The sequence below is a fragment of the Aquarana catesbeiana genome, linkage group LG08 (assembly GCF_042186555.1).
Source record: "Aquarana catesbeiana isolate 2022-GZ linkage group LG08, ASM4218655v1, whole genome shotgun sequence".
Classification (NCBI taxonomy): Eukaryota; Metazoa; Chordata; class Amphibia; order Anura; family Ranidae; genus Aquarana; species Aquarana catesbeiana.
Window position 1 is genome coordinate 16,222,860 of NC_133331.1, and position 27,673 is coordinate 16,250,532.

Genomic DNA, 27,673 nt, shown 5'->3' on the forward strand with positions numbered 1-27,673 from the left:
TCAGGGTGGAGACCAGCAGGCACGGTGTACAGGTGTGCACACCCATTATAATTAAGGGTATAGCAGTAGTTCAGGGCTCCACCCAGGAGACAGGAGGTCCCCTGCCCAAATGATTCAGGGCTTCACCTGGGAGACAGGAGGTCCCCTGCCCAGAGAGTTCATGGCTCCACCCAGGAGACAGAAGGTCCCCTTCCCAGAGAATTCAGGGCTCCAATGGGAGACAGGAGGTCCCCTGCCCAGAAAATTCAGGGCTCCACCCAGAGGACAGGAGGTCCCTTGGCCAGAGAGTTGAGTATTCAACCCAGGAGACAGGAGGTCCCCTCCCCAGAGAATTCAGGGCTCCATCCAGGAGACAGGAGGTCCCCTGGCCAGAGAATACAGGGCTCCACCTTGGAGACAGAAAGGCCCCTGCCCAGGGAATTCAGGGCTCCATCTGGAACACAAGAGGCTCCCTGCCCAGAGAGTTTAGGGCTCCAGCCAGGTGACAGGAGGTCCCCTGCACAGAGAATTCAGGCTCCACCCTGGAGAAAGGAGGTCCCCTGCCCAGAGAATTCAGGGCTCCACCTGGGAGACAGGAGGACCCCTGCCTAGAGAATTCAGGGCTCCCCCGCCTCGGGAGACAAGAGGCCCCCTGCCCAGAAAGTTCAGGGCTCCACTTAGGTGACAGAAGGTCTTCTGCCCAGAGAATTCAGGGCTCCACCACAGAGACAAGAGGTCCCCTGCACAGAAAATTCATAGCTCCACCTTGGAGACAGGAGGTCCCCTGCCCAGAGAATTCAGGGCTCCACCCCAGAGACAGGAGGTCCTCTGCCCAGAAAATTTGGTACTCCACCCGAGAGACAGGAGGTCCCCTGCCCAGAGAATTCGGGGCCCACCCAGAAGACAGGAGGTCCCCTGCCCAGAGAATTCATGACTCCACCCATGAGAAATTAGGTCCCTTGCCCAGAGACCAGGATGTGGACCAGAGCAGCAGGAAGCTGCATGAAACAAAGCTGAGAGAAAGGTACAGAGTTGGATAGGAGCACAGTGGCGCTAAGAAATGATATGAAGTCCCAGACCAAAGGTTGGAAGAGAAAACCAGGAGGCTTGGTGTAATTTCTTTTTGAGTTTGAAGTGATAGTGGAAACCCCTGTGAGGGCAACCTTTTTTTTTTCTACTTTGAATGTCTTCTTTAAATAGAAGTGGACGAGCAAGCCCTAAACAGTACTTCCTGGTTGAAGTGAAATCCCTGAAAAAGTGGAACCCTCAAATATCACAACTGGATGTCATAGATGTCATATATTGCTACTCAGAAACTGCTGTCAGGTTGTTCCTCCATGTGGAGAGTCCAATTTCGGATCTAATAAAGATCTGTAAGGGCGCTGTTTTGTTTGAGTCCACCCAAGTTTTATCAGGTGCTGAGCCCTGATGAAGGGGGGAGGGGTGTTACCCCTGACATGCGTTGACTAGTCTTATATCACTTTTTACCAACAATTAAAATTATCTTGGACTCTATGTATCTGGCTTTGGTCTTGTCTCTGTTTCTAATAGATGTAAGAGGGGCACAGGCATGGACGTCCGCAGGTAGGGGCAAGGGGGGGGTCAAGTGCCCCCCCCCCCGGCAGGACCAGCGATACCTATAGACAAGTGCGCATATCAATCGGGGGAACGGCGCTGCATGTCCCAGGGTATCTGTGTGTATGGGGGTGTAATGTATCTCAGTGTATGGGAGTATAATGTACTGTATCTGTGTGTATGGAGGTGTAATGTATCTGGGTGTATGGGGGTCTAATGTATCTGGGTGTATGGGGGTGTAATGTATCTGGGTGTATCGGGATGTAATGTATCTGGGTGTATGGGGGTCTAATGTATCTGGGTGTATTTGGTCTGTAATGTATCTGGGTGTATGGGGGTGTAATGTATCTGGGTGTATGGGGGTGTAATGTATCTGGGTGTATGGGAATGTAATGTATCTGGGTGTATGGGGGTGTAATATATCTGGGTGTATTTGGTCTGTAATGTATCTGGGTGTATGGGGGTGTAATATATCTGGGTGTATGGGGTGTAATGTATCTGGGTGTATGGGGGTGTAATATATCTGGGTGTATCGGGATGTAATGTATCTGGGTGTATGGGGGTGTAATGTATCTGGGTGTAATGTATCTGGGTGTATGGGGGTGTAATGTATCTGGGTGTATGGGGGTGTAATGTATCTGGGTGTATCGGGATGTAATGTATCTGGGTGTATGGGGGTGTAATGTATCTGGGTGTAATGTATCTGGGTGTATGGGGGTGTAATGTATCTGGGTGTATTTGGTCTGTAATGTATCTGGGTGTATGGGGGTGTAATGTATCTGGGTGTATGGGGGTGTAATGTATCTGGTTGTGTATGGGGGTGTAATGTATCTGGGTGTATTTGGTCTGTAAAGTATCTGGGTGTATGGGGGTGTAATGTATCTGGTTGTGTATGGGGGTGTAATGTATCTGGGTGTAATGTATCTGGGTGTATGGGGGTCTAATGTATCTGGGTGTATTTGGTCTGTAATGTATCTGGGTGTATGGGGGTGTAATGTATCTGGGTGTATGGGGGTGTAATGTATCTGGGTGTATTTGGTCTGTAATGTATCTGGGTGTATGGGGGTGTAATATATCTGGGTGTATGGGGTGTAATGTATCTGGGTGTATGGGGGTGTAATATATCTGGGTGTATCGGGATGTAATGTATCTGGGTGTATGGGGGTGTAATGTATCTGGGTGTAATGTATCTGGGTGTATGGAGGTGTAATGTATCTGGGTGTATCGGGATGTAATGTATCTGGGTGTATGGGGGTGTAATGTATCTGGGTGTAATGTATCTGGGTGTATGGGGGTGTAATGTATCTGGGTGTATTTGGTCTGTAATGTATCTGGGTGTATGGGGGTGTAATGTATCTGGGTGTATGGGGGTGTAATGTATCTGGGTGTAATGTATCTGGTTGTGTATGGGGGTGTAATGTATCTGGGTGTATTTGGTCTGTAAAGTATCTGGGTGTATGGGGGTGTAATGTATCTGGTTGTGTATGGGGGTGTAATGTATCTGGGTGTATGGGGGTGTAATGTATCTGGGTGTATTTGGTCTGTAATGTATCTGGGTGTATGGGGGTGTAATGTATCTGGGTGTATGGGGGTGTGATGTATCTGGGTGTAATGTATCTGGGTGTATGGGGGTGTAATGTATCTGGGTGTATGGGGGTGTAATGTATCTGGGTGTATTGGGGTGTAATATATCTGTGTGTATGGGGGTGTAATGTATCTGGGTGTATGGGGGTGTAATGTATCTGGGTGTATTTGGTCTGTAATGTATCTGGGTGTATGGGGGTGTAATGTATCTGGGTGTATGGGGGTGTAATGTATCTGGGTGTATGGGGGTGTGATGTATCTGGGTGTAATGTATCTGGGTGTATGGGGGTGTAATGTATCTGGGTGTATTGGGGTGTAATGTATCTGGGTGTATTGGGGTGTAATATATCTGTGTGTATGGGGGTGTAATGTATCTGGGTGTATGGGGGTGTAATGTATCTGGGTGTATGGGGGTGTAATGTATCTGGGTGTATGGGGGTGTAATGTATCTGGGTGTATTTGGTCTGTAATGTATCTGGGTGTATGGGGGTGTAATGTATCTGGGTGTATGGGGGTGTAATGTATCTGGGTGTATGGGGGTGTAATGTATCTGGGCATCTGGGGGTGTAATGTATCTGGGTGTATCAGGATGTAATGTATCTGGGCATCTGGGGGTGTAATGTATCTGGGTGTATCAGGATGTAATGTATCTGGGTGTATGGGGGTGTAATGTATCTGGGTGTATGGGGGTGTAATGTATCTGTGTGTATGGGGGTGTAATGTATCTGGGTGTATCAGGGTGTAATGTATCTGGGTGTATGGGGGTCTAATGTATCTGGGTGTATGGGGGTGTAATGTATATGGGTGTATGGGGGTGTAATGTATCTGTGTGTATGGGGGTGTAATGTATCTGTGTGTATTGGGGTGTAATATATCTGGGTGTATGGGGGTGTAATGTATATGGGTGTATGGGGGTGTAATGTATCTGTGTGTATGGGGGTGTAATGTATCTGTGTGTATTGGGGTGTAATATATCTGGGTGTATGGGGGTGTAATGTATCTGTGTGTATGGGGGTGTAATGTATCTGGGTGTATTGAGGTGTAATATATCTGGGTGTATGGGGGTGTAATGTATCTGGGTGTATTGGGGTGTAATGTATCTGGGTGTATTGGGGTGTAATGTATCTGTGTGTATGGGGGTGTAATGTATCTGGATGTATGGGGATGTAATGTATCGGTGTGTATTGGGGTGTAATGTATCTGGGTGTATGGGGGTGTAATGTATCTGGATGTATGGGGATGTAATGTATCGGTGTGTATTGGGGTGTAATGTATCTGGGTGTATGGGGTCTAATGTATCTGGGTGTATCAGGGTGTAATGTATCTGTGTGTATGGGGGTGTAATATATCTGGGTGTATGGGGGTGTAATGTATCTGTGTGTATGGGGGTGTAATGTATCTGGGTGTATTGGGGTGTAATATATCTGGGTGTATGGGGGTGTAATGTATCTGGGTGTATTGGGGTGTAATATATCTGGGTGTATGGGGGTGTAATGTATCTGGGTGTATTGGGGTGTAATGTATTTGGGTGTATTGGGGTGTAATGTATCTGGGTGTATGTGTACTACGTCTGCAGTCTCTGATTGTGAGAATGACATTTTCAAAAAGGGGCGGAGCATGGGTGACCTTAAAATAATGCCCCCCCCCCCCCCCCCCCCCGAAAAAAGTTCTGCGGACGCCCATGGGCACAGGCTGAAGTTTGCGTAATAAATGGATATGAACAATTGGAAGCGTGCCAGTACCGGCTTTGTATTCCACAGTTTTTGCCGGTCTGAATACCTGGACTGTCACAGCTCATTGCCCGAGCTCTGGATGTCATTTCAGGCCACTTCCTTCACGCTTTTATAGACATTGACGTGGGAGTGGATATTGATCTTTATTTCTTATTAAAATAAAACAATCACACTACGAACTCCTCCTCCTGCGCTCTGCGCATTTCTTACATCTCAATTTAGAATTCCGCTGCAAGAAAAAACAATCTACAACCTTATTTCAGTGTATTTTATACTGAATTTATCATTAATAGCAATTAAAACAATCCAGCAAACATCATTTTTCTTCAGACTTGCTGCATGTGTGTTGGTTTTCCTCCCTCTGTATTTATCGGGGGAAGAGATGTTTTAATAAAGGGCATTAGCCCCGGGGCCACCCACCCAGCAAAGGGGCTCATCAAAAGACTGAACTCAGAAAGCTGATACTCCAGAGCAGATCACATCCAAGCGATGGGGATAATTAAGAAGACAAGTCACCCCGTACCAGACTGACGATTGGACGATGGATGAACATCACATTGATAAGAGTCCGTCCTGTGAATCCCCTTCCTGCAATTTCCCTGTAAAGACTGACTGCATAGAGCTTTCCCCTTTATATTTGGTGCTGGTCTACAGGAGATCATTTCCAGCTAATGAACACAGATTTCAGGTTCCTTATACTAGCAAAGCTGAAAAATGTATTTAATGATTTTGTAATTATTATCTAACTGGAGATGATTACAATGTATATAATTAACCGAATTAAAGAGTATCATATTGTCTATATTTACCTGGATTAAAATTGAAATATATAAATATATATATATATATATAAATAAATAAAAAATGTATATACCATCCTCATCAGAGAGATAGCAAAAACATTAGATGTAGCCAAATCAACTGTTTAGAACATCCTTAAAAAGAAAGAACGCACCGGTGAGCTCAGCAACACCAAAAGACCCGGAAGACCACGGAAAACAACTGTGGTGGATGACCGAAGAATTCTTTCCCTGGTGAAGAAAACACCCTTCACAACAGTTGGCCAGATCAAGAACACTCTCCAGGAGGTAGGTGTATGTGTGTGAAAGTCAACAATCAAGAGAAGACTTCACCAGAGTGAATACAGAGGGTTCACCACAAGATGTAAACCATTGGTGAGCCTCAAAAACAGGAAGGCCAGATTAAAGTTTGCCAAACAACATCTAAAAAAAGCCTTCACAGTTCTGGAACAACATCCTATGGACAGATGAGACCAAGATCAACTTGTACCAGAGTGATGGGAAGAGAAGAGTATGGAGAAGGAAAGGAACTGCTCATGATCCAAAGCATACCACCTCATCAGTGAAGCATGGTGGTGGTAGTGTCATGGCGTGGGCATGTATGGCTGCCAATGGAACTGGTTCTCTTGTATTTATTGATGATGTGACTGCTGACAAAAGCAGCAGGATGAATTCTGAAGTGTTTCGGGCAATATTATCTGCTCATATTCAGCAAAATGCTTCAGAACTCATTGGACGGCGCTTCACAGTGCAGATGGACAATGACCCGAAGCATACTGCGAAAGCAACCAAAGAGTTTTTTAGGGGAAAGAAGTGGAATGTTATGCAATGGCCAAGTCAATCACCTGACCTGAATCCGATTGAGCATGAATTTCACTTGCTGAAGACAAGACTGAAGGGAAAATGCCCCAAGAACAAGCAGGAACTGAAGACAGTTGCAGTAGAGGCCTGGATGAGCATCACCAGGGATGAAACCCAGCGTCTGGTGATGTCTATGCGTTCCAGACTTCAGGCTGTAATTGACTGCAAAGGATTTGCAACCAAGTATTAAAAAGTGAAAGTTTTGATGGATGATTGTTAATCTATCCCATTACTTTTTATCCCTTAAAAAGTGGGAGGCACATATACAAACTGTTGTAATTCCTACACCGTTCACCTGATTTGGATGTAAATGCCCTCAAATTAGAGCTGAAAGTCTGCAGTTAAAGCACATTGTGGTGGTGTATAGAGCCAAAAAGATTAGAATCGTGTCGATGTCCCAATATTTATGGACCTGACTGTATATAGATATATATCTATATATATATCTATATATAGATACATCTATCTATCTATCTATCTATCTATCTATCTATCTATCTATCTATCTATCTATCTATCTATCTATATATATATCTTTTATATACTTATCTGAATTAAATATAATTACAATGTATGTATTTAACTGAATTTAAGATTGTTGCATGGTGAATATTTATTTGGATTAAGGTTGATCAAAATAGAATTATGTATTATATTAATGATGATTACAATGCATATAATTAACTGAATTCAAGATTAACAACATATATATATATATATTTACCTGGATGTTTTACTATCTATCTATCTATCTATCTATCTATCTATCTATCTATCTATCTATCTATCTATCTATCTATCTATCTATCTATCTATCTATCTATCTATCTATCTATCTATAGATAGATAGATAATGTATCTATATATATTTAACTGAATTAAATATAATTACAATGTATATATTTAACTGAATTAAAGATTGTTACGATGTAAATATGTATTGGATTAAAGAATATTACAATGTATATAAGGAGTTTTTTGTTTGTCTTCCCATTGCCCGTCTGCTTTGTTAGTGGATTTAGATTGCTAGCTCTGGTGAGACAAGGACTGCTCTGTGTGGGTATATTTCACATTCTATACATTGTATTATGTTCAGGTCTATGAATATTAAGAATTCAATTATTAAACATTTCTATAAATTGTCCGCATTGCTGATGATCCTTTTTAGCCATTCCTGTATTTCGCCTCCACTGAACATGAATCATCTTTATCTCGGAGCAGCCGAGGGACGAGTCTTCCATGTCACCGGGTGGACGATCGGCTTGTGTGATACGGCGGTGACTGATTCCCCAGTTCAGGTTCCACATCTGTCAACAGTCAGCTGACTTTGCACAAAGGCGACATGTGGAAAAGTCTTCATCAGGGGCAGGAATGAGGCTCTCGAGTTACTCCTCGCTCTTCTCCAGCACAGGTATGTTCAGCCGCTTTCATCTTCCTGATAGCTCCCACGGGAAAAATCGCAGCCGCTACACCTAGTCAGGTCAAAGTCTGGTCTTGCTGTTTTCGCTCGGTCCCCGTAGCTTTTTTAAATTGTTTAACAATTTTTCACCTGCCCGTCACTCTTCTACGCTGCGGGACGCCATTTGCCAGAGTGGAGGGAGCTGTTCACAGCGATCGACTGAAAAGTACATTAAGCTAAGAGGGTCTGAGGATGGGAAATAAATCATGCGGCGCTGTTTTCCTTGGCGTGGCGGAGTCCTCCGGGTCATGCTTAATAGGCTCAATTTTCAGAATATTGGAGGAATAAAAGACGCGGAGTGAAATCAGAGATGTTCGGCATGAACGCCATTCGCTGTGTTACTAGAAATAAAACGTAGCGGCTTTATGATTAATAACTTCCATGCAGAAAACCAGATTTCTGGAGATATTAACAAATGTTCAGCAAAATGAGTTACAGGAAAATAAAATCGTAGAAAATCAGCTGCAGATTTCTCCGTCGCTGACATCTATCGCCTATTACCTGGACAGGCAGGAAATACCGGGATTTATTTAACTAATATACATCTTCGATTATTTGATAATACGACAAATAAAGAGCTTATAAAAATTCCTTTATCCCGGGATAAGCAGCACTCAGTCAGTACAGCAAGCAGCAGCTCTGGTGGAACCAGGACCGGTGCTAGACTATTTTGCACCCTAGGCTAGACCAGATACTTGCACCAGACCCCCCTCCCCTCCGAAAAAAAAATAAAATTTCACCATTTTTAAAATCAGTAGAAAATTATTTTAATCTTTTTACATTTTTAAAAAAAAAATTTTTTAGGACCCCTACATTTTTAAAAACAATAGAAAATATTACAACAACAAAACATGAAACTGCTAAATTTCACAACGGTATGAGGAACGTGCAAAATATGTGTGGGTAACATTGGCGGCAGTGGGCAGCAGGCCTTCACTGGGACAAAAAAAAAAAAGGGGCTCATGCATTTTAGACTGAGCAGCCCTTTTATTTTATTTTATTTTTCAAACCAAATTACAAGTAATGACAACTACTGAATTGTCATTGTCTTTTAGTTATATTTAGCCTGCTTCAATTCAAGGGGCCCATGCATTTTAGACTGAGCAGCCTTTTTAATTATATTTATTTTTTTCACTGGTGTCAGTAGTTGTTTATTTTTCTTATTTTATTTTTTTCATTTTTTTCATTTTTTTTATAAATTTATTTTTTATTCTTTTTTTTTAGGACCCCTACATTTTAAAAGTGATCGGTCATTTCAGACAAGGAATCCACCAGTAAATAACACATTTTCTGGCCCCTTCCCCACTCTCCATCCCAACAGATCCCCCGCAGCAGCAGGAGGGTAGAGCAGGGAGGCCAGCAGAGCTGTGGGGTGTGGTGGGGGCAGCAGTAAACAGCGTGGCTGCGACAAAGGAAACAGCGGGGCCAGGAGATCACAGTGGGGCAGGGAGTGGAGGTGAACCCGGCATTCAGCAGCTGCAGGGGATTGGTTTCTCTACATGCCACTGTCTTGTTAGGATGGAAATGAACTTTGGAAGGGAACCATGGAAAGGAACCATGAAAGGGAACCATGGAAAGGAACCATGGAAACCATGGAAGGGAACCATGGAAAGGAACTATGGAAGGGAACTATGGAAAGGAACCACGGAAGGTAGCCATAGAAAGGAACCATGGAAAGGAACCATGGAAGGGAACCATGGAAAGGAACCACGGAAGGTAACCATGGAAAGGAACCATGGAAGGGAACCATGGAAAGGAACCACAGAAGGTAACCATGGAAAGGAACCATGGAAGGGAACCATAGAAAGGAACCATGAAGGGAACCATCAAAAGGAACCATGGAAGAACCATGGAAAGGAACCATGGAAGAACCATGAAAGGGAACCATGGAAAGGAACCACGGAAGGTAACCATGGAAAGGAACCATGGAGGGGAATCACGGAAAGGAACCATGGAAGGGAACCATGGAAAGGAACCATGGAAGAACCATGAAAGGGAACCATGGAAAGGAACCACGGAAGGTAACCATGGAAAGGAACCATGGAAGGGAACCATGGAAAGGAACCATGGAAAGGAACCATGGAAGGGAACCACGGAAAGGAACCACGGAAGGGAACCATGGAAAGGAACCATGGAAGGGAACCATGGAAGGGAGGTATGGAAAATTACATGGGCTTTTTGGGTTGCACATAGTACAAAAAGAGTAATGAGACTTTTGAGGTGTCAACACAGAGCATACAACATGTCAATCAACTGGTTTCACAGAACCTGAGGAAGTGGGCCTCATTATTCATGGAACGTGTTGTGCGATTGCTGGAGCCCCGAACTCCCCCAGTCTGATTAACACACAAAATAATGGAATGTTTTTGTTATGTAAATTGTTCAATAATGAAGTGTAGATGTGGGGGGGGGGGGGGGGGGCACTAGGGCAAACTGTGAACCTTGACATATACATATGGTTATATGTTGTGTACAGTTATTGTAATGTGTGGAAAACAGTCTTATCCAGGCTTATAATATCAGTATCTCTTTTTATTTAATACATCTTTTTTTAACATATAACAATAATATCAATGGGATCTCATATCAGTTTTTGATGTCGTAATGCTCCATATTGGCACCTCAATGGTCCCATTATTCATTTTGTACTATTTGTGACTTTATTAGGGATGTTGGTGCCCAATTAATCAGTTCCAATCTCATTCATTTAGAGTATTTTAGGGTTGCAGTTGATTGTTTAGTCAGCACCCCATCTCTGACCGACCCTGCAGGTTATGACAGCCGTAGTTCATTGTCAGTGGATAGGGAGTTGTTGGTTGAGGATGAAGAATATGGAGGATTCATGGCACACCCGGACCATGGAAAACGTCTTTCTTAATTCATATAGAGTAGACACATATCGCTATATCCTGAGCCACTTATTGAACTAAGACAGAACTTTTCCAAAGTTTGGTTGTGGATGGGGAAACCTTAAGATTCTCAGGAACTTATCTGCCGGCAAGACAAACCGGACCAACACCCGACCCTACTGGATAGGCATGAGAACTACCACCCACCTGGTGGAGTCTGATGTTGATCTATTTGTGGATTGTGTGTGACGTTGTACCAACCGCTGTCCTCCACCCTCCTCTGCTATCCTGGCTTCTTATCACCCAACGCATAAAATTCATAAAATACTAACAACATACAAGGCCATCCACATCTTTGCCCCCGCTACATCACCAACCTCATCTCGACATATCACTGCAAATTGTCCTCTCCACTTCTCCCAATACCTCCTTTTCTTTAGTTCCCTCATCACCTCCTCCCATGCTCGTCTCCAGGACTTCTCCAGAACCCCTCCCATTTTCTGGAACTCATTATCCCAATCTGTCCAGAACCTCTCCATTCTTCTGGAACTCCCTACCGCAATCTGTTCAGACCCTCACCCATCCTCTGGAGCTCCCTACCCCAATCTGTACAGAACCCCTCCTACCCTCTGAAACTCCCTACCCCAATCTGTCCAGAGCCCCTCCAATTCTCTGGAATTCCCTACCCCAATCTGTCCAGAGCCCCTCTCATCCTCTGGAACTCCCTACCCCAATCTGTCCAAAACCCGTCTCATTCCTCTGGAACTTCCTACTCCAATCTGTCCAGAGCCCCTCCCATCATCTGGAACTCTCTATCTCAATCTGTCCAGAGCCACACCCATCCTCTGGAACTCCCTACCCCAATCTTTGCAGAGCCTCACCCATCCTCTGGAACTCCCGACAGCAATCTGTCCAGAGCCCACCGCATCCTCTTGATCTCCCTACCCCAATATGTACAGAGCCCCTCTCATCCTCTGGAACTCCCTACCCCAATCTGTCCAGAACCCCTCCCATCCTCTGGAACTCCCTACCCCAATCTGTCCAGAACCCCTCCTATTCTCTGTGACTTCCTACCACAATCTGTACAGAGCCTCACCCATCCTCTGGTGCTCCCTATCTAAATCTGTCCAGAGCTAGTCCTATCCTCTGGAATTCTGTAGCTCAATCTGTAAAGAGCCCCTCCCATCCTCTGGAACTCTCTACACCAATCTGTCCAAAGCCCCTCCCATCCTCTTGAACTCCCCACCCCAATCTGTACAGAGCCCCTCCAATCCTCTGGAACTCTCTTTCCCAATCTGTCCAGAGCCCCTCTCATTCTCTTGAACTCCTCACCCCAATCTGTCCAGAGCCCCTCCCATCCTCTGAAACTCCCTACCCCAATCTGTCCTGAGCCCCTCCCATTCTTTAGAACTCCCTACCCTAATTTTTCAAGAGCTACTTCCTTCCTCTGGAACTCCCTCCCGCAATCTGTCTAGAACCCCTCCCATCCTCTGGAATTCCCTACCCCAATCTGTCCAGGCCCCTCCCATTCTCTGGAACTCCCTACCCCAATCTGTTCAGAGCCTCTCCCATCATGTAGAACTCTCTTCCTCATCTGTCCAAAACCCCTCCCATCCTCTGCCACTCCCTACTCCAATCTGTCCAGAGCCTCTCCCATCCTCTGAAACTCCTTACCCTAATCTGTCCAGAGCCTCTTGCTTCTTCTGGAACTCCCTACCCCAATCTCTCCAGCTATCTCCTACTCTGTGCACCTTTAGGAGACCCCTGAGAACTCAGGGAAGCCTATGCCTCTCCACCTTACAACTGAACTTTTACTTCCACCAGCTCACCCCTCACAGTCATTACCTCTGGTATCACTTGCCCCTCTCTCATAGATTGTAAGCTCTCAGGAGCAGGGTCCTCCCAACCCTCTTGTATTGAATTGTATTGTAATTGTACTGTCTCCCTTTAGGCTGGATTCACACAGGTCCGGCTGCGGTTTGCAGTCTGGTGTCCTGTGCGTTTGCGCTCACTGGTTCAGGTGCGATTCGGGTGCAAATTTTTCACTGAACTCGCATCTGAACCAGACCCAAAAACACACAGGACCCTTTTCAAATCGCGCTGGACATGTATGAACTGGCTCCAGTGAAAGCCGGTCATACTCACATGTTATGCGAATTGGATTTGGTGTAAATGCATTCAATTCTCATGTTATGTGAACCTAGTCCCAGATTGTGACGTGCTATGTAAACTGTTGGCGCTATATAAATCCTGTATAATAATAATATAGAGCCTGTATGATAATAATAATAATAATAGTTATGAAAATCCTGTATAATAATAATATAGAGCCTGTATGATAATAATAATAATAATAGTTATATAAATCCTGTATAATAATAATATAGATCCTGTATGATAATCATAATAATAATAGTTATATAAATCCTGTATAATAATAATATAGATCCTGTATGATAATAATAATGATAGTTATATAGATCCTGTACAGTAATAATATAGATCCTGTATGATATTAATAATAGTTATATAGATTCTGTATAATATGAATATAGATGCTGTATGATAATAATAATAGTTATATAAACCCTGTATAATCGTAATATAGAACCTGTATGATAATCATAATAATAGTTATATAGATCCTGTATAATAATAATATAGATCCTGTATGATAATAATAGTTACCGTATATTAATCCTGTATAAAATTAATTTAGAGCCTGTATGATATTAATAATAATAGTTATATCAATCCTATATAATAATAATATAGATCATGTAGAATAATCATAATAATTGTTATATAGATCCTGAAAAATATTAATATAGATCCTCAATGATAATAATAATAGTTACCATATATAGATCCTGTATAATAATAATAATAATAGTTATATAGATTCTGTAAAATATTAATATAGATCCTGTATGATAATAATAGTTATATAAATCCTGTATAATAATAATATAGATCCTGTATGATAATCATAATAATATTTATATAGAGCCTGTAAAATATTAATATAGATCCTGTATAATAATAATAATAATAATAATAGTTATATAAATCCTGTATAATAATAATATAGTTCCTGTATGATATTAATAATAATAGTTATATAGATTCTGTAAAATATTAACATAGATCCTGTAAAATATGAATATATATCCTGTATGATAATAATAGTTACCATATATTAATCCTGTATTAAATTAATATGGAGCCTGTATGATAATAATAATAATAATAATAAAAGTTATATAGATCCTGTATAATAATATAGAGCCTGTATGATATTAATAATAGTTATATCAATCCTGTATAATAATAATATAGATCATGTAGAATAATCATAATAATTGTTACCGTATATAGATCCTGTATAATAATATAGATCATGAAAAATATTAATATAGATCCTCTACAATAATAATAATAATAATAATAGTTACTGTATATAGATCCTGGATAATAATAATATAGAGCCTGTATGATAATAATAATATTAGTTACATAAATCCTGTATAATAATAATATTGACAATGGCGGTGTGGTGATGTTTTGTCACTCACTGGTGAGTACAATGGGGGTTGATCTACTAAAAGCAAATAGACTGTACACTTTGCAGTCGTTGCTCCAGAACCTGAGGGGAATGAGCAGAAGCTCTGCTGACTTCCATCATCCAATCATGTGCAAGCAAAAATGCTGTTTTTTTTTTTTTTTTTTTGCACGTGATTGGGTATTCTTTGCAAAGTGAAGCTTTACCTTATTTTCTAAGCTCTGGAGCAACTGTACTTTGCAAAGTAAAGCTTTTAGTAAATCAACCCCCATAGTATCTATAAAGGAATGTCTGATATGTGAATTGAAGGAACGGGAAGAAACGGCACAGAAGTCGGTACCACTAGTCCGGTGTAAAGCCATATCAGTTTTATATTTGAGGTATAAAGATGGGGATTAGCTTTGGATGAGTGTGTAGAGAGTGGAAATTGTATGAAATTCTTATTTTTAGCACAGCGGAATTTTTCGATATCTTTCTGATTCTAATGTCTTTATGGACCCCGTCCAGGCCCGGAGCTCAGAGGACGCAGATGTACAGCAGGGAGTACCAATGAAATCTAAACGATTACCAGAAATATCGGCTCATGCGTTCTGCATGTGTTTTTTTTTTACTGGGAATGCTGACATCACGGCTCTATAGATATGAAGGACACGTGTTGTTGGCTTTTCATGTTTTCCTGTATAGGATGCAGACTTCAGATGCTGCTTGTGGCTTCACGTGCCTCCAGTATGTTCTAATGGTGAGTGTGCTGGGCGCCTGGAGCTGCCAGACTTGTAAATTCTGTTCAAGTGACACAGAAAAGTCCCCGAACGCTGCCAAGTTTGTGCGCCGCTGCATTTATGGCATACAAGAAGAGATAAAAGTCAGGCCTTTAAAGGTTATTGTGAAGGGAGCGTTTATGGGGACGGGTTCTGTGAAACGCAGCTGTTCCTCCAACTGCAACAGATATATAAAATCAGGGGGAATAAGAGCAAAAATTATATCAAAGATGTATTTTTATCCACTTGCCGAATGCGCACTGTGCGTGTACGGCGACAGTGCGGGCCGACCACACAGGATCACACATATATATATATATATATATACACAGTATCTCACAAAAGTGAGTACACCCCTCACATTTTTGTAAATATTTTCTTCTATCTTTTCATGTGACAACACTGAAGAAATGACACTTGTCTACAATGTAAAGTAGTGAGTGTACAGCTTGTATAACAGTGTAAATTTGCTGTCCCCTCAAAATAACTCAACACACAGCCATTAATGTCTAAACCGCTGGCAACAAAAGGCAGCCAAGAGGTCCATGGTAACTCTGGAGGAGCTTTGAACATCTCATGGAGCTCTGTTCAATCCATCATCCGAAAATGGAAAGAGTATGGCACAACCGCAAACCTACCAAGACATGGCCGTCCACCTAAACTGACCGGCCGGACATGGAGAACATTAATCAGAGAAGAGCCAAGAGGTCCATGGTAACTCTGGAGGAGCTGCAGAGATCCACAGCTCAGGTGGGAGAATCTGTCCACAGGACAACTATTAGTCGTGTTCTCCACAAATCTGACCTTTATGGAAGAGTGACAAGAAGAAAGACATTGTAGAAAGAAAGCCATAAGAAGTCCAGTTTACAGTTTGCGAGAAGCCATGTGGGGGACACAGCAAACATGTGGAAGAAGGTGCTCTGGTCAGATGAGACCAAAATTTAACTTTTTGGCCTAAAAGCAAAACGTTATGTGTGGCGGAAAATAACACTGCACATCACCCTGAACACACCATCCCCACCGTGAAGCATGGTGGTGGCAGCATCATGTGGTGGGAATGCTTTTCTTCAGCAGGGACAGGGAAGCTGGTCAGGGTTAATGGGAAGATGGATGGAGACAAATACAGGGCAATCTTAGAAGAAAACCTGTTAGAGTCTGCAAAAGACTTTAGTCTGGGGCGGAGGTTTACCTTCCAGCAGGACAACGACCCTAAACATACAGCCAGAGCTACAATGGAATGGTTTAGATCAAAGCATATTCATGTGTTAGAATGGCCCAGTCACAGTCCAGACCTAAATCCAATTGAGAATCTGTGGCAAGACTTGAAAATTGCTGTTCACAGACGTTCTCCATCCAATCTGACAGAGCTTGGGATATTTTCCAAAAAAGAATGGGCAAAAATGTCCCTCTCTAGATGTGCAAAGCTGGTAGAGACATCCCCCAAAAAGACTTGCTGCTGTAATTACAGTGAAAGGCGGTTCTACAAAGTATTGACTCAGGGGGCGCCATACAAATGTACCCCCCATACTTTTCACATATTTATTGGTAAACATTTTTGAAAACCATTTATCATTTTCCTTCCACTTCACAATTATGTGCCACTTTGTGTTGGTCTATCACATAAAATACCAATAAAATACATTTACGTTTTTGGTTGTAACATGACAAAATGTGGAAAATTTAAAGGGGTATAAATACTTTTGCAAGGCACTGTATATAAGTGCTTGTAATTGGAGGGCAGAGGAGAAAGTGGCAGCAAACACGTCCATCTGGTGTACACCTCAAGAATACAAATCTTCTGTCCTCAGGCCATGAGCACAGCCTGGACATCATTCTGGACACTGACCTATTCGGTATCAGCTGCCATCAGGTCCTCCTTCCACCATCTCAGGGATATTAGAAGAACCAAACATCGGAGTCCAGCAGAAGAGATGCCAAAATGTATCCAGGTCCCTGTTCCATCCAGATTGGATTATTGGAACTCCCTCTGCTATTGTCTACCTGAGATGGAACTACATGGTTTGCAGATGGTATAGAACGCAGCAGCCGGACTGCTCACCCACCAACCAAACCACTGCCATCAGGTCCTCCTTCCACCATCTCAAGGATTTTGGAGTCCAGCAGAGGATATGCCAAAATAATTCCAGGTCTTTGTGTCATCCACATAGAATTCCTGGAACTATCCCTATTATGGTCTACCTGAGAAGGAACTACATGGTTTGCAGATGGTAAAGAACACAGCAGCCAGACTACTGGCCCACCAACCCCACCACTGGCATCAGGTTCTCCTTTCACCATCTCTGGGATATTGGAGTCCAGCAGAGGATATGCCAAAATATTTCCAGGTCTTTGTATCATCCAGATAGGATTCCTGGAACTCCCTCTACGATGGTCTACTTGAGACAGAACTGCATGGTTTTCAGATGGTAAAGAACGCAGCAGCCAGACTTGAGGCCCACCAACCCCACCACTGCCATCCGGTCCTTCTTTCACCATCTCGGGATATTGGAGTCCAGCAGAGTATATGTCAAAATAATTCCAGGTCTGTGTATCATCCAGATTAGATTCTGGAACTCCCTCTGCTATGGTCTACCTGGGATGGAACTACACTACAGAACACAGCAGCCTGGCTACTCACCCACCAACCCCACCACTGACACTCAATCTCAATTCTTCACTCCCTCAACTGGCCTCCATACAAATAGAGGTGATCATTTAAAGTCAACCTTATCAAGTCATAAATAACTTGGGTTCAGACAATCTTACAGAACTTCTGGTAAGTGGGCCAAAAACCCTGAACATATTCTTCACTGGCTGGACTGGAGTTGATGAAAATCCCCACATTTGAGGATTCCCTCACAGGGGGAAAGAGATGAATAACATCTCATGGAAGTATACAGGATCCAAACACCAACATTTTACCAAATTGTAGACTTTTAGGTTATGACGATCAGGATCCAGTCAAACAATATGAAATAACAATGATGGTAATCAGAAGCTCTTTCCAGGTCATCACCCCCCATCAACCCACAGAACTGTAGTAGTGAGGAGATCGAAGACCAGAGACCACTGATGATAAATACAAACACTCCAACAATATGGAATGAAATAAAAAGAAATTTCCAGGATCATTCAGAAGGTGACAATAAAGACAAATAAGTAAAACAGAGGAATTCTGGGATAACATGGAAGATTTCCAGCATTAGCACTTTACCAGTTCAAATATAAAAATGTTTACATTTGAAACGTCATTCCAAGTGTAAGTCCAACATGAGAAGAGAATCAGGGAATCCACATCATATTACTGAGGAAATCTGGAGTTATACATGTTTTCTGTTCACCTAATTCACCATCACAGTGCTCCTCAAACTGCAACTCGTGTGTCAGACACAGTCCTGTGCTTGCCTTTATTCAACCCTTTGGGCAATATTCCTTCCACTGACACCAATGATGGGACACTATTCCTTCCACTGACACCAATGATGGGGCACTATTCCTTCCACTGACACCAATGATGGGGCACTATTCCTCCCACTGACCCCAATGATGTGACACTATTCCTCCCACTGACACCAATGATGGGACACTATTCCTCCCACTGACACCAATGGTGGGGCACTATTCCTCCCACTGACACCAATGGTGGGGCACTATTCCTTCCACTGACACCAATGATGGGGCACTATTCCTCCCACTGACCCCAATGATGTGACACTATTCCTCCCACTGACACCAATGATGGGACACTATTCCTCCCACTGACACCAATGGTGGGGCACTATTCCTCCCACTGACACCAATGATGGGGCACTATTCCTTCCACTGACACCAATGATGGGACACTATTCCTTCCACTGACACTAATGATGGGACACTATTCCTCCCACTGACACCAATGATGGGGCACTATTCCTCCCACTGACACCAATGGTGGGGCACTATTCCTTCCACTGACACCAATGATGGGACACTATTCTTCCCACTGACACCAATGATGGGGCACTATTTCTCCTCCCACTGACCACTAAGCCTGAAACACTTTCTACTTCCGCTGTTCCTGGGGTATTTTCTTCCCCCAATGGCCACAGTACGGCCCCCTCCCCCTAGAGTCTGCAGGACAGTAACTTGGCCCTTTTTTTTTTTAGAACGTTTGATGACCCCTGCACTTATCACCCAGGACTTGTTTCCTGGTATTCTGTACCACAAAAACCAAACCCTAATGCTGCGTACACACGGTCGGAATTTGCGACATCAAATGTTCGATGTGAGCTTGTTGTCGGAAATTCCAACCGTGTGTACGCTCCATCGGACATTTGCTGTCAGAATTTCCCACAACAAATGTTTGAGAGCAGGTTCTCAAATTTTCCGACAACAAAACTTGTTGTTGTCGGAAATTCCGATCGTGTGTACACAATTCCGGCGCACAAAATTCCACGCATGCTCGGAATCAAGCAGAAGAGCAGCACTGGCGATTGAACTTCATTTTTCTCGGCTCGTCGTACGTCTTGTACGTCACCGCGTTCTTGACGTTCGCAATTTCCGACAACATTTGTGTGACCGTGTGTATGCAAGACAAGTTTGAGCCAACATCCGTCGGAAAAAAACCCATGGATTTTGTTGTCGGAATGTGCGATCGTGTGTACGTGGCATTATAGTTCAGATTGTCACCAGTTCTCATTATCCGCGACGACTGAAAGCCAGATTCTCACTGATGTTCAGAGACATTCTTATGAAGAAGTCTGGAGTCCGATGAGCCCGACCTGGAGGCGGAGTTATCACACAGCCACACTTATTGGCTTCATAGAGTAATACCAATGTGAATATTGAATGTTTAACCACTTCATGTCTTTACGCCGCTTTAAAGCGTCCTGCTGAACCTAAAGAGGTTAAAACTAGCTCATGGATTGGTCAGCTTGGTGTCACTGTTTTCAGCCCCCAATCAGCTGTTCAGTAACGGTGACCGGAGCGCCCAATCATTGTTACAGCCTTGAGAAGGGTTGCCCCCAATATTCCCCCCCAGCCTGTGGTGTTCCCTGGGCTCTCCCATTCCTCTGGGAAACCCAGGACCGGAGTAAGTAACTGGAATCGTTAGATGCAGAGGAGATGGAGGAACGGCCGCTCCCCCATCTCCTCTGTGACTAATAAAGTGATGATGGTGTCACCACTTCCGGTTCCAGAGCTCTCATTCCTCAGCTTTTGTAGCCCAACTAATTAGTCCTGATCTGTACCCGACTAACTGATTTGAAGGGCAGGGGAGACCCCTGATGTCTCCATAAAGAGGACCTGATACATTACCTGCACATGCTATGACCTAGGGGGAATGTTAGCCTTCTTGTGATAGCAATAAACTTACTTGATAAAAAAAAATAAGTACACAAGTATAAAAAAAATAAAACTTTAATAAGTATAAAAAAAAAAAATTAGCACCCCCGTCCCCCAAGCAATTGCGTCACACATATGAGGTATAATTGGGAAGATCAGAGTGATGATTCTCGGGCCATCATTTAAGATAAACTCTTCACTGATGACCTGTAAAGGCTTTCATTGTGTCACCTATGGACGGGGCCATCTTTAATGTTGATTGGACCCTGGGCAAACGTTTTCTTGGACCCCCCTCACATACAATTTCACCCTCCACCTGCTCTGAGACATACAATAAATAGCAGCTAGACTTAAAATCAGTTTACTGTATCAGATCAGGCAGCGATTGCGATTGGTTGCCAGAGGTTACAGTGTATCATTACCGCTCAGTGACTGGTTGCTAGAGGCTACACCACACATTACGGCTCACTGATTAGTTGCTAGATGTTACAGCACATGATTTCTGCTTGTTGATTGGTTGTTAGAGATTACTGTACAGTAATACTGCTCACTGATTAGTTGCTAGATGTTACAGCACATGATTTCTGCTTGTTGATTGGTTGTTAGATATTACTGTACAGTAATACTGCTCACTGATTAGTTGCTATAGGTTACAGCACATATTCTCCTTACTGCAGGGGGGAATGATATACATAAGAATGCCGAATTTATTTACATATCTATGCCGCCGCATGCAGCTATTTACATAGGAATGCTGCTGCTATTTACATATCAATGTCGGTTATTTACATGTAAACACAGGGTCTGCAGGTGAGTCATCTGTACACAACAATAGGGCAGAGCTGAGCAGCATTAGTAGCAGCACTTCACACTGAGATATCGGGACACAGCACGGGACTAAAACTTCAAGGGACAAGGGAATTTAAACTGGGATAGTTGGCAGGTATGAGCCAGCTGCTTTGGGCCCCACAACAATGACAGGGCCCAGAGCAGCGGCCCCTTTTGCCCCGCCTTAAAGACGGCCCTGCTTATGGAGAATTTTAGGTACTGTAGCTGGCTATTATATCTATTTACTCGGTGAAATCCCATTTTTTTAGATTTAAAAAAAAAAAAGGGGGTATTTAATTGTGTTTGTGCACACTAACATTAATTTTATTGTAAGTTGTATATGGTCCTGAAAAGGTGCATTTGATAAACAGCTGCACAAATATCATGTGGCATAAAAAATTTCAACTGCCACCATTTTATTTTACGGGGTCTCTGCGATCAATAAATGTATCATGTTTGGGGGTTCGAAGTCATTTTCTAGCAAAAAAAAAAAAAATGCAGATTTTAACATGTATGTGATAAATTAAAATTAAGCTGCCCCGGACATGAAGTGGTTCAAAGTAGATATGTACAGGTGTGGTACAGGTATAAGTATGGTACAGGTATGTTAGTACAGGTGTGGTACAGGTACAAGTATGGTACAGGTATGTTAGTACAGGTATGGTACAGGTACAAGTATGGTACAGGTATGTTAGTACAGGTATGGTACAGGTACAAGTATGGTACGGGTATGTTAGTACAGGTATGGTACAGGTACAAGTATGGTACGGGTATGTTAGTACAGGTATGATACAGGTACAAGTATGGTACGGGTATGTTAGTACAGTTATGGTACAGGTATAAGTATGGTACGGGTATGTTAGTACAGGTATGATACAGGTACAAGTATGGTACAGGTATGTTAGTACAGGTATGGTACAGGTACAAGTATGGTACAGGTATGTTAGTACAGGTATGGTACAGGTACAAGTATGGTACGGGTATGTTAGTACAGGTATGGTACAGGTACAAGTATGGTACGGGTATGTTAGTACAGGTATGATACAGGTACAAGTATGGTACGGGTATGTTAGTACAGTTATGGTACAGGTACAAGTATGGTACGGGTATGTTAGTACAGTTATGGTACAGGTACAAGTATGGTACGGGTATGTTAGTACAGTTATGGTACAGGTACAAGTATGGTACGGGTATGTTAGTACAGGTATGGTACAGGTACAAGTATGGTACGGGTATGTTAGTACAGTTATGGTACAGGTACAAGTATGGTACGGGTATGTTAGTACAGTTATGGTACAGGTACAAGTATGGTACGGGTATGTTAGTACAGGTATGGTACAGGTATAAGTATGGTACAGGTATGTTAGTACAGGTATGGTACAGGTATAAGTATGGTACGGGTATGTTAGTACAGGTGTGGTACAGGTACCAGTATGGTACGGGTATGTTAGTACAGGTATGGTACAGATACAAGTATGGTACAGGTATGTTAGTACAGTTATGGTACAGGTACATGTATGGTACGGGTATGTTAGTACAGGTATGTTACAGGTACAAGTATGGTACAGGTATGTTAGTACAGGTATGGTACAGGTATAAGTATGGTACGGGTATGTTAGTACAGGTGTGGTACAGGTACAAGTATGGTACAGGTATGTTAGTACAGGTATGGTACAGGTACAAGTATGGTACAGGTATGTTAGTACAGGTATGGTACAGGTACAAGTATGGTACAGGTATGTTAGTACAGGTATGGTACAGGTATAAGTATGGTACAGGTATGTTAGTACAGGTGTGGTACAGGTATAAGTATGGTACAGGTATGTTAGTACAGGTGTGGTACAGGTATAAGTATGGTACAGGTATGTTAGTACAGGTGTGGTACAGGTATAAGTATGGTACAGGTATGTTAGTACAGGTGTGGTACAGGTACCAGTATGGTACAGGTATGTTAGTACAGGTATGGTACAGATACAAGTATGGTACAGGTATGTTAGTACAGTTATGGTACAGGTACATGTATGGTACGGGTATGTTAGTACAGGTATGGTACAGGTACAAGTATGGTACAGGTATGTTAGTACAGGTATGGTACAGGTATAAGTATGGTACGGGTATGTTAGTACAGGTGTGGTACAGGTACAAGTATGGTACAGGTATGTTAGTACAGGTATGGTACAGGTACAAGTATGGTACAGGTATGTTAGTACAGGTATGGTACAGGTACAAGTATGGTACAGGTATGTTAGTACAGGTATGGTACAGGTATAAGTATGGTACAGGTATGTTAGTACAGGTGTGGTACAGGTATAAGTATGGTACAGGTATGTTAGTACAGGTGTGGTACAGGTATAAGTATGGTACAGGTATGTTAGTACAGGTGTGGTACATGTACAAGTATGGTACAGGTATGTTAGTAGAGGTGTGGTACAGGTACAAATATGGTACAGATATGTTAGTACAGGTGTGGTACAGGTACAGGTATGGTACAGGTTTGGTAGTACAGGTATGGTACAGGTACAAGTATGGTACAGGTATGTTAGTACAGGTGTGGTACAGGTACAAGTATGGTACAGGTGTGTTAGTACAGGTATGGTACAGGTACAAGTATGGTATAGGTATGTTAGTACAGGTGTGGTACAGGTACAAGTATGGTACAGGTATGTTAGTACAGGTGTGGTACAGGTACAAGTATGGTACAGGTATGTTAGTACAGGTATGGTACAGGTATGTTAGTACAGGTATGGTACAGGTACAAGTATGGTACAGGTATGTTAGTACAGGTGTGGTACAGGTATCTTAGAATAGGTATGGTACAGGTATGTTAGTACAGGTATGGCACAGCTATGTTAGTACAAGTATGGTGCAGGTATATTCGTATAGGTATGGTACAGGTACAGTTATGGTGCAGGTATGTTAGTACAGGTGTGGTACAGGCACTTTAAGACCAGGTATGCTACAAGTATGCTAGTACAGGTATGTTACAGGTATGTTAGTACAGGTATGGCACCAGGTATGTTAGTACAAGTATGGTACAGGTATGTTAATACAGGTATGTTAGTATAGGTATAGTACAGGTACAGTTATGGTACAGGTACGTTAGTACAGGTGTGGTACATGTACATTAGTACAGGTATGTTAGTACAAGTATGGTACAGGTATGTTTATACAGGTATGGTACCAGTACAGGGATGTTAGTACAAATATGATACAGGTATGTTAGTACAGGTGTGGTACAGGTATGTTAGTATAAGTATGGTAAAGGTACAGGTATGTTAGTACAGGTATGTTAGTACAGGTATGTTAGGTATGTACGGGTTGGCTTTGAATAAAGTTAAATTTCTATTAATTTGTTCCTAAAACATTTTCTGAAAACACATGTACATGGCTTTTTATCACATAATTGTTCTTATTGGAATTAGTTGACTTTTTCTTGCCGATCGAAGTTGTGAATGTGATCTATAAAAGGTTTATTTTGTTAGAAGATGTTTTCATTCTATTTCTGGTCACTGAGGTTCTGTCAGCATCAGACGGATTCACAGAGGTGTCTGTAGAGTTGATTTCCTTCATAGATATCAGGAATTGTTCTCGGGGACACCTCGCACCGCTCTTTGTGAATGACCCCCAATCCTCGCTCCGCTGACCTCCGTGTGCCTCCGCTGGGGATTGGCTGAGATAGAACATGTGACTTGGTTGGATTTTTTTTTCCCTTCCAGAGGTAACACTCTCCATCTGCCTTCAACATGTTCCTCTGACATTAACTAATGTCTCCTATTAGTAATAGAAGAGAGACGATCCGGGGAAAGACTTTTCGGAGTTCAAACATTCTGCATCACCTCCCCACAGCCGTCTAATGTTCAGCCAAAGTGCTGGGGAGCTCCATAGGGGAACCAGTGACTGGGGGAGGGGTGAGGACACCACCAGAGGGGGGGGGGGATACATATAAAAACAGAAATATTCTGAATGAAGTGGCGGTTCAATATTGTTTTTTTCTGAAAGGTATTATTATGTTATTATATAACACTCCTTGCTATTTTTAATGGCTGCACATTTTCGTGCGTGGTGACGTCGCCCGTAGGCTCCCATTTTCAGCGCTCTCTCCTCTCCCCTGCAGCAGCCTCTCTCTGACAGAGGAGAGCCAGAGCTGCGAGATCCTACTTAGTTCTCTTTGCTTAGGAGGTGGCTGGGCCAAAAATAACTCTGCTGTACTGTGCTGGCAGATCTCATTATCAGTTGCAAACTAAATTTGACTCCCCCCTGTCTGTCCTAACAAAGGGTTGACAGTGAACTCCAGGTCTGCATATTTATATATAGTCACATAGTTCCAGCTTGGACCAACTATGTATATACCATACCTGTGGGATCCCTGTGGAAGCTGGAAATCACTGAAGTAGACACCGCTACTCAACCACGACTACACCGCTACTACACTGCAACTACACCACTAATACAGTAGGTGACCGCGATATTGTGTCAATCTCGCCGCATTTATCAGCGAGATTTGACTCCTGTGAGCCCCGTCGCGGGAGCCAGCACTCTTCTCCCGGGCCCCTCCGCTATCTTCTTCCAGCTCTTTTGCTAGCGGGGGGCCCGGTCTTCTACGCTGTCTTGTCCCCTCTTCTCTTCTTCCGATGTTGACACGACGCTCTCTCCTGCTGGAATGCTGTGTGCGAGCTGCGCAGCCATTTATATAGGCGTGACCCCGCCCCTTGTGACGTCACAGTCCCAGCATGCGCAGGGACTCTGGGGTCACACCCCCTTATACACTGCTACTACACCCCTAACACCCCTAATACACCCAAGGTGGTGGGTAGGAGGGGCGGCTGCCCTGGGCATTGTGGTATTATGTGAGGTGGGGGAGGGGGCACCACAAGGATGTTGGGGGGCATGGGATTTGTGTTGGGAGGGGGGATGAAGGAAGAAGATTCCACTAGGAGGGGGATTTAGGGGGGTTTGTCATAGAAAAGGTAACATGGTGGGGGAAGAGGATTTTGTACCAGGAGGGGATTTTTTTTTGGGGGGGGGGGGGATTTGTGTTATCAGGGATAATTGGGGGTGTTTGTGCTAGGAGGGGAAATTTGGGGGGGGAATTGTGGTAGGATGGGGGATTGGGCAGAATTTGTGCTGGGCGGGGGGGGGGGGGATTTGGAATGGGGGGACAGGATTTGTGCTCAGAGGGAAGCAATGCTAACTACAATGATTACCAGCTTCTAGAGGGATTCCACAGGTATGGTATATACATAGTTGGACCAAGCTGGAACAATGGAAAAATATCTAGACCTGAAATTCTTTGTTAAAGATTTAGTAGCCGGGCTTCTCCATTGTAAGTTACTCAGTTCATTCTGTCCTCTGTTCATTGGGACAGACGGACTCGGACATGGTTCAGAAATGCTCACAGTCAGCCATGAGGCATCATCACAAACAGTATGTATGAACGGGAACACACAACAAAACTATAGAGGAGTTTTCTCAAATTTGGCCAAAAATGTGGAAATAAGCTTTAAAATCAATTCCTGCACCTGAGCCAAACCAAAAAAATCAACCAAATCCGAAATCTGAGGCTGTCCGTTATCACAGCTGGACCAATGGAGATGTCACAACCCAAAAAATCTGCCCCTGGCATTCCTACATCTGATCTCCGCACATGATGATGGCTTCTAATAAATCCCTTTCAACCGAGCACAGCAATATCGTTTTTTGGGGGTCCTTTTATGTAAAATGAACTTTTAGGTCCCGAGGATATTCCTATCAGTACTGAAAGCTATAATAATAATATCCTATTATTAGGTAAATCATAGAAGAAGAGCGCTGAAAAGGGTCTGACAATAATTTTCATTATCTCCATAAAGAGCTCCATATTTCCCAGAGATCAAGTCATGTCTATTAAATACAGAGAGACATATGATGGAATCATCATTAGAGTTATTATAACCTTACCGGCAGCGGGTTAAAGTTTTGATCCACCAGATGGTTGTATCCATGATCAAAGAACGAATGTCGGATCACAACATCAATTCCTTGATTGGCTGACATTCCTAACGTATTCAGCCACCTAAATGAGATAAAATGAATTTGGTTTTAGCCATTGGAGAAGATTTGGTGCTTCATGTCTGAACATAGGTCGGGTCATTGCAGAAAATAACAGAGAAAAACTGACCAACAATGTCTAGACTTCTATTGTCCAGATAATAATCAATTCTACAACATGACAACCTATGTGTACCATCACCACCTGTGCCACCTCCACCAACCCCAACACCTCCTCCATCTCCACCACCTTCACCATCTCCACCACCTCCACCATCTCCACCAACTCCACCATCTCCACTAACTTCACCACCTCCACTACTTTCACCATCTACA

At 43.0% G+C, this 27,673-nt stretch overlaps 1 protein-coding gene across 1 annotated transcript in view; it reads right to left on the reverse strand.

Annotated features, from left to right (window-relative positions):
- The window catches only part of HPSE2 (heparanase 2 (inactive)), a 329,697-nt gene that overhangs the window by 42,135 nt on the left and 259,889 nt on the right, over positions 1-27,673 (reverse strand). The window contains exon 9 of the mRNA XM_073595103.1: positions 27,248-27,362. Coding sequence (XP_073451204.1) covers positions 27,248-27,362 — 115 coding nt within the window. The remainder of the gene's footprint in view (positions 1-27,247; positions 27,363-27,673) is intronic.